Below are 16192 nucleotides of genomic sequence, written 5' to 3'. Positions count from 1 at the left end.
GTGGTATGGCGACGTTAATTTTGCCGCCGAAAATGCAGGGAAGATATCCATGAAATGGTTTACATAACATATACAGTTTTACACTTCGAGCTTGCTGAATTTTGGCTGTTGTACTCATTCTTTTCCTTACTTAATGAGCTTGTGCTACTAACTGAATACATATAAGGATACAACAATTCCCCTTTTTTCATCTTCTGAAGTGATATTCTAGCGAAGGAGGATAATGGGAGCGGCGAGCGGGAACAACTGAATCAATTTGCTCTCGTGTAATGTAAATGATACTTCATGGCCTCGCGTATTATACTACATCGACACGATGGCTCAGAGGCGATCTTTCTCTTCTTATTTTTTTGTACATAATAAGAGTTTGTTAAATGACAGCGGGGTTCCAGCTGTTCGAATGTTGGGATAAAGGCAACCTCGTCGGCGAGAGCCCTGGTAACGCTTCTCTTCATGAGGGCGGGACACCGGGAAGTCGCAATTCCATATATTGTTGCAATTATCACCGCCTGGCCTCCGCACAGCGCAGCTGTACTCATTTGGATAAATACCGAAAGAGTAAACCAACTCTCTTGCCCATACATTTTTCCTGAGTTGACATTACAGCTCGTAAGTGTACGGTCTTGGTACCGTGCTTCAGACGACGCATCTCCGGTTTTTGCTCCACTAAGCCAGAATATTCCCTTCCTGTTCTGCCAGCTATTAAAGTAAGCAACTTATGAGCGAACTGTTGAAACGGATTCATCAAACGTCTCTTCCACGAAACGCCAGATTCTCTTCATTATATCAGCTTTCGCCTTGGTCTGTAAGAGGTAAGTATTCATAAAAGAGCAGATTAAGCCCTTTCCGCACTCTGAAACGGGTGGACTGCTGGATGGGATGCGACTCTGAAAATGCTTTCCAGATCATGCTAAACGTGACGGTCAGCTATGGCATACATTGAAATAAATATTGAAATACTTGTTTTGCCTTGCCTTTGTAATTATCCAGGTATTGATCAAGACTTCTGGTGACGTCTGTAGCTCCGGAGAATACACTTGTCTAGAAACCAAGAGGTTTCCAAGTGTGCACCTCAAGTGCTTGCACTGCTTAAAGGCCATAATTCTTCATTGCTTTCCATTCTAGGCCATTGTTGACTGATTCTTTAACCGCTGCTTGGCTCTTGTGGCAGATCAGCGGATACTATGCATACCATGCGCCCAGTGGGTATTCAATGTCGAGACTGCCATCAAGACGCACACGCAAATATGTGTGCTCTTTGCAGTTTATCTTCTTGAAAACGTTTGCTTCCAGTATTCCTTGATCCGCATTTTTCAGCACCATCACATTCGTATAGTAATAAGCAGCTTTATTTTCGGTTTCATCGTGTATGGTGCCCAAGTGATCGTCATTTCGAGACTACAGCACTGATGTTTCTCCGTGCACGGAATCGGTGACGCCCGAAACTGATTACTAAATCGAAATATTCTTAAATCGAGCTCCTATGCATATATTCTAGGTACGTTCTTAAATTCGAGAAGCGGCGCGTTTTATCCCTCAGTAATTGTCATCGCAATCGTTGTTATCGATATCGTCTTCTCCTCAATGCTGTTGCTAGTATTACCACTACTATCTCCCTAGGAAGAACATGTAGCCAACTTTGTGGATATGCGTGTACGTCATGCTCTGTTTGGTCAAGTCCAAATCTGGGATATCACGACCCCACAATGCGCAGATAACCGGCTGAGTACCATCTTTTGCGCCACTTTGGAGACTACAGTCGTTGCAGACAAACATTGGAACTCTTACAATTGAAGGATAATAATATCTGCCTACTGTTTGTACGTAACTATAGACCAAGTGTCTTTCGGGGGCGTGTGTATTCTTCATAGCAACATTCCAACAGCGGATGATCTTTAACCCGTCACGCAGTAAGCTCGTATAGATTTTGCTTACAATTGATAAAGTGTGCATTACTACATACTAAGGCTCTGTTCTTTAGAATGATAGGTTTCATGTATTTGCCTTGTAGATGTACAAGTAGAACTATGAAGGAAATATATTCACGATAGTAAATGCGTGATTGTCAAAAGTTTTGCACGGAAAGAAATTGCGACCCCGCAACTTAAAAAGATCTCACCGGCATCTCTTTTTTCGGCATGTGAATCTTAGGAGAAATGACGGATCACTGCAATGCCATTTCTTGCATCTCTTTCTTCTTCACTTCTCTCCCCACTCTTCCATTATGTTTAACCGAAGTGCTGCGCGCCTTCGCACCCTCGCGAATGGTCGCTCCGCCGTAAGATTCGCTCGCTTGACTAGACCTCAGGTCGCTGCCGCCTTGCGCCTTCGCGGCCCTAGCGTGCGTCACCTTTCCTCGACAGCTCCCCGGCCCATTTGGATCCCTAACCGTGATTCACTTCCCGAAGACGATCCTCGCCGTGGCGAGCAGTTCGTTGACGAAACCGACGTTGTCATTGTCGGTGGCGGTCCTTCAGGTCTCGCTGCTGCTATCCGTCTGAAGCAGCTTGCCAACGAAGCCGGTCAAGAAATGCGTGTCATGGTCGTCGAGAAGGCTGGCGAAATCGGCGGTCATATCCTTAGCGGCGCTGTACTCGAGCCTCGCGCCCTCAACGAACTTATTCCTGACTGGAAAGAGAAGGGTGCTCCATTGAACACGCCTGTCACCAACGACAACATGCTGTTCCTGACTTCGAGCATGGCTATCCCATTGCCCCACCCTCCTCAAATGAACAACAAGGGAAATTACATTGTATCGCTCAACAACTTTGTCAAGTGGCTCGGTGAACAGGCAGAAGAATTGGGCGTGGAAATCTACCCTGGTTTCGCTGCTAGCGAAGTACGATACAACGAAGATGGCAGTGTTGCTGGTATCAACCTGAACGACGTTGGTTTGGACAAGAACTTTGAACCAAAGGTATGCAAACGTGATTACGCGGATCCGGTTGTAGACCTGGCAATTTTAAACCATAATGGGTTTCCAGGATACCTACGAACGCGGTATGGCTGTAAATGCCAAGGTGACCCTCTTCGCTGAAGGATGCCATGGTTCCCTTACCAAGGGCCTTATGAAGAAGTTCGACTTGCGTAAAGACTCTGAACCTCAAAAGTATGGTATCGGTTTGAAGGAAGTCTGGGAAGTACAGCCAGAAAAGCACAAGCCAGGAACAGTTATCCACAGTATCGGCTGGCCCACGGATTACCAAACATATGCTGGCAGTTTCATCTACCATTTCGAAGCAGACAAGCATCTTGTCGCCATCGGCTACGTTGTTGGTCTCGACTATGAGAATCCCTATCTGAGCCCTTACAAGGAGTTCCAGGTAACGTACCGTGGGAAAAATGGACGGTGTGACATAATATCACTAAATGCATTTGCAGCGATTCAAGCACCACCCTTCGGTTAAATCCTTATTGGAAGGCGGCAACTGCATTTCATATGGCGCCAGAGCTCTTAATGAGGGTGGTTATCAATCTATTCCCAAGCTAGTATTCCCTGGCGGTGCATTAATTGGATGCACTGCTGGCTTTTTGAATGTGCCCAAGATTAAGGGCACCCACACTGCCATGAAATCAGGCATGTTGGCTGCTGAGGCCGCCTACGACGCATTGTTCGGATCTGAGGAGCAGCCTGAAGCACCCGTTATGCTCAACAAATATGAAGATAGCATCAAGAACTCTTGGGTATACGACGAATTGTACGCTGTGCGTAACTGCAAACCCGCTTTCCACTCTCCTTTGGGTCTCTATGGTGGTGTCTTGTACTCTGGTATCTCCACTTTAATTACCAAGGGTAAGGAACCTTGGACTTTCAAACACAAGAAGGCCGATTGGGAATGCCTCAAGCCAGCAGGGTAAGTAAAAAAAGTGATGTGCTTTTGCTACTCTACTTCATTCCTCTTACTGACTGCTGGCATTCTATCTGTACTTTTTACAGAGACGCTAAGCCAATCGATTATCCCAAACCCGACGGTGTTATTTCTTTCGACTTATTGACGAACGTCGCTCGTACCGGCACCAACCATGCCGAGAACCAGCCTGTCCATTTGCGTGTTCGCGACAAGGAACTTCCCGTTGAACGAAACCTTGCCATCTTTGATGGACCCGAAAACCGTTTCTGCCCTGGTGAGTTCCGACAAATTACTTGCTTAGTATGATTTCAAAATATTAACAACACTGCGATGTAGCTGGTGTCTACGAATATGTCGATGACGAGAACAAGCCAGGAGAGAAACGTTTGCAGATCAACTCTCAAAACTGCATTCACTGCAAGACTTGCGACATTAAAGATCCTTCGCAGAACATTGACTGGACTGTACCCGAAGGCGGTGGAGGTCCTCAGGTATGGCATGCACATTTTTGCCAGCGGGTACCATACAAACATAGGATGCTAACATTCAACTACTTGCTGTATAGTACGTCTGGACTTAAAAGCTTTTGGATACCGTTATTTTTTGTATTTGAATTTGGAAAACAAACGATGTTTTATATCAAGTTGCTGTTGTTTTCATGGATTCATCGTCAAAAATATTGTGTACATGGCGCATGGCCTCAACGAGAGAAGTTTGCCTCTCATTGGTGTTATTCGTTCGATGTATCAAATCCAAACTCAATTCTCGCAGCCTGTGGAAAAGGATAAGTTTGAAAAGACGGACGGGATGTTCATCAAGTTTACCATTTGATGTGGTGCTCCGCAAGTTTTGGTACGTTGTGTCGCGCCTGTGCATTCATGACAGATGAACGAATGTCCTCAAATTGTTGCGATATCCGGCCACGATACTCTGCAAAATCCTGGCCTAAATGTATTACGCATTGCTGTTCCAAGACGTGAACTAAGCATGGCTTCATCATCGATAAGAATACTACTTTTGACCTACATATACTAGGGCGAGTTGATATGGGATATAGGTATGGTCATTCAGCTTCAAGCTGTGGTGCAAACGAACTGCTGTGGTATAGAGTTGATCCAACTGGGCTAGGTGATGATAATGGCCTATATATCCGTTTAACTTTTCCCGTTCAATCGACGCAGCTTTGGTACGTACTATCAAGATCATGTTTCGATGAAGGTGGCATCGGATGAGCTGTCCTCGTTGCAAAGTAATGCATGGCGCGCGGATAAAGTGTTGAGAATCTCATTTCTTGCATGAACAGCTTCTATTTGCCATTTAACGTGGGACGAAATTTTGAAGTGGTTTATCGAGTGGGAATTTATTACCTGCTTATCAGGTTTCATGTCCATCTGCAACCAAAGTCTATCCATTCCGTCAATCAAGGCATCGGCTTCTTGATACAGATTCTTGACAGCGTAAGCAAACGCACAGCGTTTTTTTCTCCCTTTTAGCCAAGCGTCCCTCCTTTCCAACCCTTCTTTCTCAAGCTTCAAACCTTGTCGCTGGAAGCCTTTTTCAACACGAGCTCCAACTGTGCAAATGTACTGAGAAGCTGCACAGCTGCGCGAGTTTTTCTCGATCGCTGACGCCTCAGGAAAGGTTCGTTGCGATGCTGGGCGACTTTATACCGGGATGCATGTCAACGATTCAGCTCGCACTGGGTGTCTGCTACGCGATACTGTGTACCTGGGCCTATAACTCCCGGGGATACGTTCTTTAGAGGAGGTGCCTGGTTGAGACGACTCATACAAGAGTATTACAAGGGAAAGAGAAAGAAAGCCAGTTGGTGACAAAGCCAAGTGTGACACAAGACTCTGCATGAGCTACAGCGTGGTGCATTCAGCCGTATAATATTTATTGCATGGTGTGCATACACTATGCCTGGCATGCTGTCAGGAAATCAGGATAATCTTTGCTGATCCGCCTATGTATTTAGAATCTATCTTCAATTTACTTAATGTAATATACTTTGGAGCCATCGTCAAGAAACACCAATTGAGATTTGTTCTCAATACTTTTTATATTTCCTGTTGCAGCCTGGACTTTTGAGTTTATCGATAAATAAGTCCTGGTACCCTTCAATCAAAAGATGTTGCGTACCTAGTTTCCATTTGGTTCTCTCTTCTCATGCCTCACTGTGGCATTTTCCTTCTCTTAAACAGCAATATACCATAGCTACGAGTAGGAAACGCATAGACCTGCAATGAATGAATGATCTAGCATAACAAACATTTTACTGACATAGGCTTCATTCCCATATTCCTCCAAACTGTTTTACACATGATATGAGTGAACCGATCATGCATAGTAGTCGTGTATATTTAGACGATCGATGAACAGTCATCGAAGCAAAAATCCATTACTGTACGTATACGTGGTGGTACAGTACGATCTAGAACAAGCTGGATATACTCGCCTATTTACAGTCTAACTGCATATGTCCATTGTTTACTGTGCAAGATTCATATATCCCACGCGGCAGCAGCGCTGTGGATGTGTGCCTTGCATTTTACGAATTATGCATCAATTCATATGGACTGCAAAGTTCTGCAAGGTATTATTGCTAAGCCGTACATATATACAGAACAGACCATCATACAGTCAGTCGAGAAAGAAAGTTATAACGTATAATTGCTGGATAGAAGGCGAAGAGAGACGGGAAAATATAAAATTTAGGCAGACGCACTGCAATCTGGTAATAAAAAACAGCCTCGTGACGAGTTACACGGCATCTCCACCAGTTGGTTTTAATATATGGGGTTAATGAAGGGTTATAGTATGCTCAAAATTTGGGAATTAACGAGGTGGCCGGAAGGGATCGGGTGGGGGGGGGCACGTTCTCGAGCTGCCATTTAGAATCAGCACGATGTCGGGCAAGTCTTTCTTTTTTTGTACAAACGAACTTTTCATCATAAGCGCTGGTATATGTATAGAAGCAATACAGGATGGGGGGTAAAGGAAAGGAAGGCATATACAACAGAGGGGGTGGTGGTATCAGTATTGCCATCTTGGCTGTTGCTGTTGTTGATGATGGTGATGATTACTGTGGCCGCTTCGGAGTGACGAGGTGCGGCTGGGCGGGCGAACATGCATAGTATTGTTGAAAGGAACGGGCGAGTGGGAACGAGTGATTGGTGAAGCTGGCGGTGTTGGCGAAGAAACCATCACAGCCGGCGACGAAGAACGTGATAGAGTGCGAGCCATAGATGTCTTTGTATGATTGATAACCGGTCTCGGTGATCGGGGGCGTATATCCTGACTATCAGAACCGCGGCGAGGAGGTCGCTGATGCTGTCGATTCATAATGGCAGTGTTGCTGCCATGCGTAGGTGACCATGATCGTCGAACAGCGAGCTTACGGATTGTAACTGTGTTTATGCATTAGCATTCCATTTTCCTTGTTCCGCCTTCTTGTCCTTGTCATTCTTTCTTACCTGCATCATCATCCTCGTTCTTGGAAACCGACTTGCGTCTGGCTTCCGTGCTTGGATTGTAATCCGTGAGTACTCGTCCAGAGATCTTGCTCTTCTGTATCAAAGCTGCTTCGGCCTGGTCAATAAGAGTTTGTAGCATAGTCTTTAGTCGTTGAAAAACTTGATCGTTTTCGAGCTCTTCATCGGAGGTTGTTTCCTGCAAAGGCGACTATATAAACAAAGAAACATGCACAGACAATCAGGGCACTGCTCTGGGTGGTGGCACAATTTCCCACTTGCCTCGTCGCCCACGTGCTTGTCCGAAAGAGGCGTCAACGGTCCATCATTACTATTGTTGTTGTTGTTGCTGCTGCTGTTGTTATTATTATTATTGTTTCTAATAACTTGATTGTTAGCATTCATTTTCTCCAAGAATTTTTCTCTCTCAGACATCTCTCTCTGTCTTTTGTTGTTCTCTTTTGGTAATTACATTTCAAGACGTTTCTCGAGCTCCAAGATTCTTTCGGCCTGGCGTCGAACGGTGGCCTCTAAAGTTTTGTTGACTGCCAACAGCGACGTCTTTTCGATTTCCAGATCGGCAATCTGTTGTTGTTGTTGTTATTCGTTCGTGAGTGCTCAAGCTTGCTCCCTACATTCTCCGTTTCGCCATAACCCCTAACCTTCCGATTTGCCCTGGCCTCGTCGAGCCATCCATCGTCGCTGCCCTTCGAGACGAACTCGCCGCGGCCGTTCATAATAGTGCCGTGCTTAATTCTGGCGACGATTTTAGAAGGCGACACTTGCTCCTCTTCAGCATCGTTGTCGTTCTCATCATCATCATCGTCGTCGTCGTCTTCTTCATCTTCGTTATCAGTGTTTCCATCGATGCTGTCAATCTCGTCGCTATCGTCATCATCTCCCTCTTCCTCTTCCTCTTCGTCAGAGGATGAAGAGAAGCTGGTGATCTTCGACAAGTTGGAGTTGCTTCTGGGCCTCTGCAAAAATCGATTCGGGCCTAGTATCGGTTTGTGCTGAGGCGCGTAAAAACTAAAGAGACTCGACGCACCAAAACGGCCTCCAGCACCGGACGATAGAGTCGACAGCGTAGAAGGCGACGAAGACGAGGCTGTTGAAGAAGATTGCGAAGCGTCATGCGGAGTAGCAAGATTAGGCGAGACGGCACGCTTTAGTTGTTGCAGAAATGGTGATGAAGGTCGAATGATGTTGACGGCCTTTGGTGGAGGCGACGTCTGTTCTTTTGCAAGCATTACAGATATATAGTGCCAACGAATATAAGGCTCGTTTGGCAGAAGAAAACTAAATGGAGAGGGGTGGAAGTTTACACAAGGGGAAAAGAGTCCAAAAAACAAGGTTTTTCCATCTTAACCCTCTTTATTGACTGTTTCCAACTCCACCGGACGCTGTGCAGTGCAAAAAGTGCTTGAAAGGTACCGAGTGTGTATCTTCTCCGCAGCGTCGTACATCCCAAGTGCTATGATATCTCATTTCCGCCGCCGTCGGTTAAGCGAAGAGTCCCGCTAGTCAAAAAAAAGGGCACAAAGACGCCATCAGGTACAAATTTGGTTTTGTTTGTCATACAAGATGACTTACCAAACTCTTTTCAATGTTGTGCTCGAAGTCCATATTATCCACTACCTTTTTCAGCTCCAGCATCACCGTTATTGAATTTTGCAGGTGCTCGAACGTGTCGCACACTTTGGCTGTCGGCATCACGGGTCGCGGACCTGCACATGTACAAAATCATGCGACGTTCCTGTCAAATAAAGAAACATGACTCCGCTGGACTGATGCGCACTTACCCACTCCAAGGATGCTCATCACCCCCATTACCTTGGTTTGGTATTGAGGCTTTACCGTCGTTAATCGTTGGCTGCGCACATGCACACCGGGTATCATTTTTTCCTCTGTCGTTGCGTCTACCCTAAATTTTGAGTCATCCGTATCCAACTTCTCCTTGTTCAAAAATTATTTACCTTCCGTAGCTATCCGACGTTTTCCTTTCTGCCCTTTCTGCAAAACCATGAGTAATATGTATGAACCCCCTTTACACGTTTTCCTAATATGTGTACCTTGGGGTATTTTACTTTTAACGCTGCTGCTGAAGCGTCCAACTGGGATAGCATTTGCATAGCATTCTCCTTGTTCTTGGCTAACCGTGCTTGGTTCTGCTCTATCCGTTGAGCCTCCTGCAGTAACCGTTCCTCTTCATCCATCTGATCCCGTGTACGGCCCCACAATGTTGACAGAGCTGTCCTCCGTTCTATTTCTCTCTCCTTGTCATATCCATATTGATGCTCGATCGTCTCGTCTGAAATAGTCGGCGTCCGTGATTTTACTAGTATTCGACAGATCTTAAAATATCGATCTTTCAAATCCTAAAAGGTCATAAATTAAAAGAACTTGATTAATCGCCCAAATCTTCTGTGAAGATTGCATAATCTTACCTCCATTGGTCTGGATTTCCCCCGAAAATTGTATCGATCCTGTATCACTGGAAAACGGACTCGGTATAATCTGCAAAGATGTAGTAGATAGTCCGTCTCCTCCTTTGTCCAGTCATCATCAATATCTGTTGCATGTATTCTTGGTCAGTCATTGATGGTCCACATCGCATTGCCGGATCAAAAACGTACTTTGTAAGAGCTTGTCGTATTCTTCATCAGTGTATTCGATAACTTCAATACTCTCGCCGAATCTTTGATAATGCAGTACTATTCGCTTTTGTGTCAACCCATAATTCTCAAATTAAGGCACGCTTCTCCGAGTTGAGAGATAGTACAGTACCAGCGTCACGAATTGCCGTAGATTTTGCCCACCGTTCTATTGACAAATCGTCTGATCGCGCTTCGTTTTGGCATGTCTGGAGGACCCTGTAACTGTCGTCAGAAATGCAACTTTTTAGCAAGTCATTGCTCTTTGCATACCAGGGTGTCACTCGTCTTTTAACGTTAAACTTTGCTCTAACAGGTGCTCGCGGGAGAACCACCGTCGATGATTTACCAATGAGAGAGTAAAGCTCACGGCTCATTCCCTCTAGTAAGCAGGTAATCAGTTCAGTGATCGCCTTAAATGGTGGATCGCGTACGATCTAACCTGGTCGCTTTTCGACAGGCTGTTTTAATCGCCTCGGTTGCTGATGCTGTTGCAGTTGCTGCTGTTCCCCCGATTTGCCGAGTTCCAGAATGTCGCGCACATCGGATCCACTCATTTGGAAGAAGAAACGGTCGAGACAAAGACGCAAACGTTTGAAACTCAGGAAATCCCCAATGCTTGTTGTTGTCCGACCTCTTTGCCGTTCTCGTGAATGGATCAGACGACCGCCAGCGACTTTTTATTCCATTTAAACCAGGGCAGCTACCGAGCGGCGCTCGACATTGCACGGGAACTCCAGCTGGACACGGACGCCGTCTACAAAGCGCAATGGCACAAGCGATGTGCGGACAAGACTCCTGCTACGTGGCACGCTGAGGATTTGGAACTGCTAAAGAATATTCGAGACGACGCGTGGGTTGTACGAACGTGCCTCGAACTTGTTGTCGATGACTGGTCACTGCAGCAAGCAATAATTGAACTTGGAAAGCAGCGTGCGGAAGCAAACAACCTGTTAATCCAGGCACAGTTCTATTTCGATCAATATAGTCGTCGACTGGAGACGTTTATCGATCTCTGGCCGAGCTTGTCTGCGGCAGAGTCATCGTTTGCTAAGAAATATCAGGATTTTCGCGACGCTGACATTGTAGCCCAGGCAGTGGAGTACGCTCGCACGGAAAACAGTGTCGCGCTACGTACGATTTTCAGTCGTCACACGGATGAAATCATTCCATATCGACTCGCCATCCTTGCAGAAATACCGGTAACTGCCGATCCAAGTAACTTTGACCTTCCACAGGTGCTCGCTGGACAGGAGGCAGAGTGGATAATTAGAGATGGGTGGGCCGACGAAAGCAATGTCACAGCAGCAATCACATCTGATTCGTGTCCGACACACGAATATCCTGCTTCAGCTGACACGATAACACAGTGGTATCTGGATCGTTGCAGAACAGCAGATCAAATGGGATTATGTGGTCAAGCTCTGGAATGGGCACGTTATGCTCAAGCAATGGGTGTCACCGATTTAAAGCAGTATCAAAGCCGTCTCGACTGGTTATGCAAATATGTATATACTTCTGGCAACATCAGCGACCATGCAGGCAACTTGATAGATCTGGACATATTTGAGCAAATTTCATCATTCGAAATTATGGAGGGCTTATTGCGAAGTACAGACCAATCTCGCATTGTCGATGACATGCTCAGGCTCGTGATTCCATGGCTCAAGCAATCCAAAGTACGGCATAAAACATCCAAAAAGGAAACCTTAGAAAGCCATGTAACCGAGGACAACGATGATGAGGAAGAGCACCCGGAGATGTTGCTGTATCGATGGTTGTTGGATACATCCACCCGTCATCTCGATTGGATATGCATCGTATTGGAGCACTCAAAACCGACATTGGTGGATGAAGAACGGATAATCAAGGATGACTTGGATCTAGCACGTCTGGCTCTCGCAATATGCTACACAGTCGAAGGCGACATACACCTATTAGTACGCATCTTCGAATGCTTACCTGTATTTGATCTGTGGGAGATAGGCGATATGCAAGAAAGCGAGGAGCAGGTTACAACTATTGCATCTCTCGGAACGCAACAGACACCGCTTGGGCTATTTCTGGCACTGCAATCAGTTAAATATCATGGTCTGACGCAGATGATGGATACACTGCAGAATCATTTGAGCTCTGCGGAAGTTTTGTCCCGTTACCATGCATCAGTGCCTCTCAGCTATTTCCTAAAGTCTCCATCGGTTGAATCGCAACGTCAGCTCTGTATCCGAATGGCTTCTCATGCAGCTGGAGGCGTCGAAGAAGGAGGCAAACAGTTTGACAGTGACAATGATTGGAGAGAATTACTAGACGACATGATGCGACTTCGAGGCGCGGAAAACGACGATGTATTCGGTCTGCTAACTCGGACGGAGGTCTTTGAAACGTTCTTTACTTCTTTGCTTCGTAACGGCCGTGAGTTGAGAGCAGATGGAAAAAGATATTAAATTTCTCACTTACATATGACGCTCTTTTCCTTTAGGGTTTCGTCTCGCTAAAGATCTGATGGTGGGACCAGGAAGAGATAAAACATTGGATATTGGCCGAGCAGAGCAACTTGTTATTGAAGCCGAGCAAGAGTTTTTCGATAATGCCACGTCAGGCAACATGTATACTGGCAACATGAAGTTAGCCATGGAATGGTAAGCTTTTATAGGAGCTGGTCTGCTGGCTATTTTGCATCTTTTTGCTAAGGATCCGTCCACAGTCTTGAGATATTACCGCCAACTGATATGGTGAATGAAGAAATGGATCTGATTAGAGCAACACATACCCTTATATCTGAATACCACGTCATGGACCGTCCTGGAATCGAGCTAATGCCTATCCAAGTACGGCAATCATCAAATCGACTAGAACTAGTCTCAAAGCTGATCAATTCGCGCCGAGGTATATACCGACAGCCGGACCAAGTTCTGGATATTACAAGGAAGCTCGGCTATCAATATGATATGCTTGCAGAAGTAAAAGTGCTAGCAATGTTATCAAGTGCAGCCCTGGTGGATGGCGATTTTGATACGTCGTACCAGCTGTGCTGTGCTACAGTTGCCAAGGCAGCGTCAATCCAAGACAAACGTGGCATTAAAATGGATGAGATCCATCAAGCCGCGTGGCAAGCATGCTTTAATCTCGGTAAAATGGATGTATATCAAAACTATGCGCGAAGAATGGACGTTTTGTCAATGGCATTGACAATGAGTCCTGTCGAATATATCGGGGACGTATTGGATGTTTGGCGACAAATGGAGCAATTGCACCCTCCCACTGCAGATGCCGAGATATCGTTGGTCGAATTAGAGGCACCTGTGGAATCCCAGCAAGAAACAGGTGGTTGGCACAGCCTGCTGGACAGTGCTAAGCGACACCAATGGCGTCTGGGTGGATTGCTAAAAGGCGAGGCGGACGGTACACGTAAAGTACGTGATTTAATGGGTAGCTGGCTGTTTCAAGGATGAAGAAAAAAAAGTAATAACAAATTTTGCTATGATGTAAACTGCTTTCATGCTTTATGGTTTTGTTGTTTGCTTCGCTCCCGGAATAATACACGATGCCTTTCTATTTCTGTTGTCGTAATATCTTTTCCTATATCATTTGAGAATACGCGATCGATAAATCTGTGGCAATCTAGCAACCGTTTTGGCATTGTTGTAAGTTTTGGGAAAATGTCAGCGGGGTCCTGTAGCGCGAGAATAGCTTGCTCGTTCATTTGGATGATTGTCAACGCAACTTTGAAAAGCACATTGCTTCCTTCACTGAAACAATATGTTACAGCATTGATATGCAACAATCATCTTCCAGCAAACTCCTTACATGAAGAAACAATCCCATATCCGAAGTGCAGTCTAATGTAAAAATTTATAAATATAGTCATTATCAACATGCTTGAAAGAGACACATACCTCGATCGGTAATACATTGATAAATAGTGTTAAGAACCAATGGTTTGTGATAAGTGTCATATTTGGTAAACTGTTGAGATCAATGCATTCCCAGAAGTTTTTGTCACCGGATAGTTTGGTCCAAATATCTGGTAATCGCTCGTACACGAGCATCATCAGTCTAAAGAAGATGGATATCAGTTAAGAATATCAGAAGACGTGGGATAATATCAGTAAACTTTCATTGTCTGATCGATACGAGCGCCTTCCATGGTCGCGTCGTACATATCCTCTGGAAAAAAATCCTGAATAGTCGTCACTAGCATCCAGAATGCTGACTCCTCGTCTTGGATTACCAGCAGGAATATTCCTGCTAGGTAGTTGAGTGATTGACAGTATCCTATATGCGGAGCACATAGACTGAATGCTAAAAGAATTCGGCGCAGCGCAGACAATCTCGGATTCGATCCAGGGTCCACGGTTGTGTCTTCTTTGACAGTGCACTCAAAGTATGCATTGTCCGGGAACGTACGGTGAAGGTCTGTGAGCGATACATAATGACATGTATGCGAATTGATTAGTGATATTATTATTTCATGCGATACGTGGCCAGCATTTACCAAAACCATTCCCACCCCACCCCCGAACCTCCTTCGCACTTGTTTTCTCCTTTGAAGGGAGATAAAAAAAAAGTTGTTTAATTAAACCCTTACTCACCGCAATCGATGATTTCACTGTGCTCATTGTGTTCACCAAGATTTTCCGCTAGCTTCAACAAGCTAGCGTATAATCCTTTGTTCTCTTCCATGTACTTTTTCGCGCCGCTGTAACGCATCCAAGCCTATCATTGTACGAGATGATTAGTTGTCGTCTGATACAAAGCCGTGATAGCAGGAGGCGGGGATACCGGTTTGCACACTTTTTTTTTGTTCCGGGAATACAAAATGGAAATGATACCTGCCTCCGCTCGATGACAGCGTGGTATGCCTTTGCGCACATACAGCTTTACTAAAAATAGGTAATAGTTAGCAGGTTAATGCATGACGCAGCCGTTGATGTATGCGTGTGTGTTGATAGTCTCTCCTCCTTCTCCTCTTCCGAGGTATCATCTTACATTTTGGCGACTCTAATGGTGGCCAGCCTTGTTCAGTTAACATCAGATTCCATCGTCTTGTCTGCCAGTCGAGTACAGGCTGATATTGTCGTTCAAACTGTATAAATTCCTCAAGACTGATCCACTGTGTCGGCTGCTTAAATCCATAGTAATCGCACCTACTACATGTGTACCAATATATATATATATATATATATTTCAAATAAATGTTGGCTTTCGCACAGAGACTTGAATTTTTCATTGTGGCTCTGCTAGTAGCAAGCGCATCGTCTACAGTACCTTTCCACGTTACGTGGTGCTGAGATGGAAGGAAATTTATCAATCTTTGCAGCACATGTTCTGTTTTTCGCGCTATCAACCGTGATATCGACCATAAGTGGTTGTGTCATGTCTGGAAAAAAGCGAATGGAAACAAGCAAAGGAAAAGAAGAAAAGAAACTTTCGGGGGGTTAATATGCGGCAGACAGAGCAGCGAAAGGTTCGGCGGAAAGGGATGCATTGTGCACAGGCCCGGTCCCCGCCAACTTCTTGTCTTCCCCATGCGTAATTGCACTTTACACACTCCTCGTGCGGCTCAGAGCGTTAATTCTTTATGACCAGCTCATACTCTCAAATAGCCATGTATATGGTTCTTATGCGTCTTCTTCAAATACGATATTTACAGTATTCGTATTTCAACAATAAGCGGTGTCGGTCTGCGCGACTTACTCTCGATACCTTGTTGGCATTTTGGTGGTAGTAGGGAGGTGGTGCTTCAGCTAAATTCCGCGGACAATTGCATATAAATGCTCTATTGATTCTTTACACAACATTTGTCCCTGGAAGACATGAAGATTCAAGTACAGTGGTGGGGGTTTGCTTCAAAAACCGACGTGGCTCAATCTTTTGACCGCAACAGGATTCCTTCTGTTGATTCTTTAGACTAGTAATTAAATGATCTAGATCGGATGCATAAGTTTTCTTTAACTTCGATTTCAGGCATGCAGATATGTATGAAGCAACGGCGTATGTAGAGGTAAACAATATGCATAATAGTACCCGGGTCTTCTGCAGATAACTTTATATGGATACAGTGCTCAGAAATCAGATCATCGTCCATCAACAACCACCAACCCCTACCCTGGAGGTCCAATGAACCTTACATGTGTCGCTTTGCAGGGTGCATTCAATTCCTGAACGGTTGTGTAGGGAAATCTATGTACCAACTTAGTTTAACAATAGATAG

General features: G+C 45.1%; 6 protein-coding genes across 6 annotated transcripts; 2 read left to right on the top strand and 4 right to left on the bottom strand.

Annotated features, from left to right (window-relative positions):
- Positions 1-2224: 2224 nt before the first annotated feature.
- Positions 2225-4431, top strand: VTP01DRAFT_1601 (uncharacterized protein; the record flags this gene model as incomplete). The annotated part of the gene is made up of 6 exons (XM_069379970.1): positions 2225-2917; positions 2985-3323; positions 3382-3854; positions 3938-4125; positions 4188-4342; positions 4417-4431. The coding sequence occupies 6 exons, from the start codon at positions 2225-2227 to the stop codon at positions 4429-4431; spliced, it is 1863 nt and encodes a 620-aa protein (XP_069238025.1).
- A 59-nt stretch (positions 4432-4490) lies between these two features.
- Positions 4491-5640, bottom strand: VTP01DRAFT_1600 (uncharacterized protein; the record flags this gene model as incomplete). The annotated part of the gene is made up of 7 exons (XM_069379969.1): positions 4491-4623; positions 4676-4815; positions 4878-4993; positions 5046-5157; positions 5219-5299; positions 5389-5513; positions 5580-5640. The coding sequence occupies 7 exons, from the start codon at positions 5638-5640 to the stop codon at positions 4491-4493; spliced, it is 768 nt and encodes a 255-aa protein (XP_069238024.1).
- Positions 5641-6887: 1247 nt separating this feature from the next.
- Positions 6888-8574, bottom strand: VTP01DRAFT_1599 (uncharacterized protein; the record flags this gene model as incomplete). Its single annotated transcript, XM_069379966.1, has 5 exons — positions 6888-7261; positions 7328-7535; positions 7607-7703; positions 7797-7909; positions 7987-8574. The coding sequence occupies 5 exons, from the start codon at positions 8572-8574 to the stop codon at positions 6888-6890; spliced, it is 1380 nt and encodes a 459-aa protein (XP_069238023.1).
- A 234-nt stretch (positions 8575-8808) lies between these two features.
- VTP01DRAFT_1598 (uncharacterized protein) lies at positions 8809-10535 on the bottom strand (the record flags this gene model as incomplete). Its single annotated transcript, XM_069379965.1, has 10 exons — positions 8809-8844; positions 8918-9051; positions 9127-9243; positions 9301-9337; positions 9397-9702; positions 9772-9896; positions 9961-10038; positions 10112-10197; positions 10252-10360; positions 10421-10535. The coding sequence occupies 10 exons, from the start codon at positions 10533-10535 to the stop codon at positions 8809-8811; spliced, it is 1143 nt and encodes a 380-aa protein (XP_069238022.1).
- Positions 10536-10631: 96 nt separating this feature from the next.
- On the top strand, positions 10632-13430 carry VTP01DRAFT_1597 (uncharacterized protein; the record flags this gene model as incomplete). Its single annotated transcript, XM_069379964.1, has 3 exons — positions 10632-12390; positions 12458-12617; positions 12683-13430. 3 exons carry the CDS (start codon positions 10632-10634, stop codon positions 13428-13430), a joined length of 2667 nt encoding a protein of 888 aa, XP_069238021.1.
- A 44-nt stretch (positions 13431-13474) lies between these two features.
- Positions 13475-15356, bottom strand: VTP01DRAFT_1596 (uncharacterized protein; the record flags this gene model as incomplete). Its single annotated transcript, XM_069379963.1, has 8 exons — positions 13475-13727; positions 13786-13817; positions 13875-14034; positions 14139-14394; positions 14571-14694; positions 14815-14861; positions 14968-15128; positions 15247-15356. The coding sequence occupies 8 exons, from the start codon at positions 15354-15356 to the stop codon at positions 13475-13477; spliced, it is 1143 nt and encodes a 380-aa protein (XP_069238020.1).
- Positions 15357-16192: the final 836 nt, after the last annotated feature.

The sequence above is a fragment of the Rhizomucor pusillus genome (assembly GCF_041956525.1).
Source record: "Rhizomucor pusillus strain CBS 183.67 unplaced genomic scaffold VTP01scaffold_11, whole genome shotgun sequence".
NCBI classification, from domain to species: Eukaryota; Fungi; Mucoromycota; class Mucoromycetes; order Mucorales; family Lichtheimiaceae; genus Rhizomucor; species Rhizomucor pusillus.
Note: the sequence above shows the minus strand (reverse complement) of the source record. Positions and strands in the feature narration are given on the sequence as shown.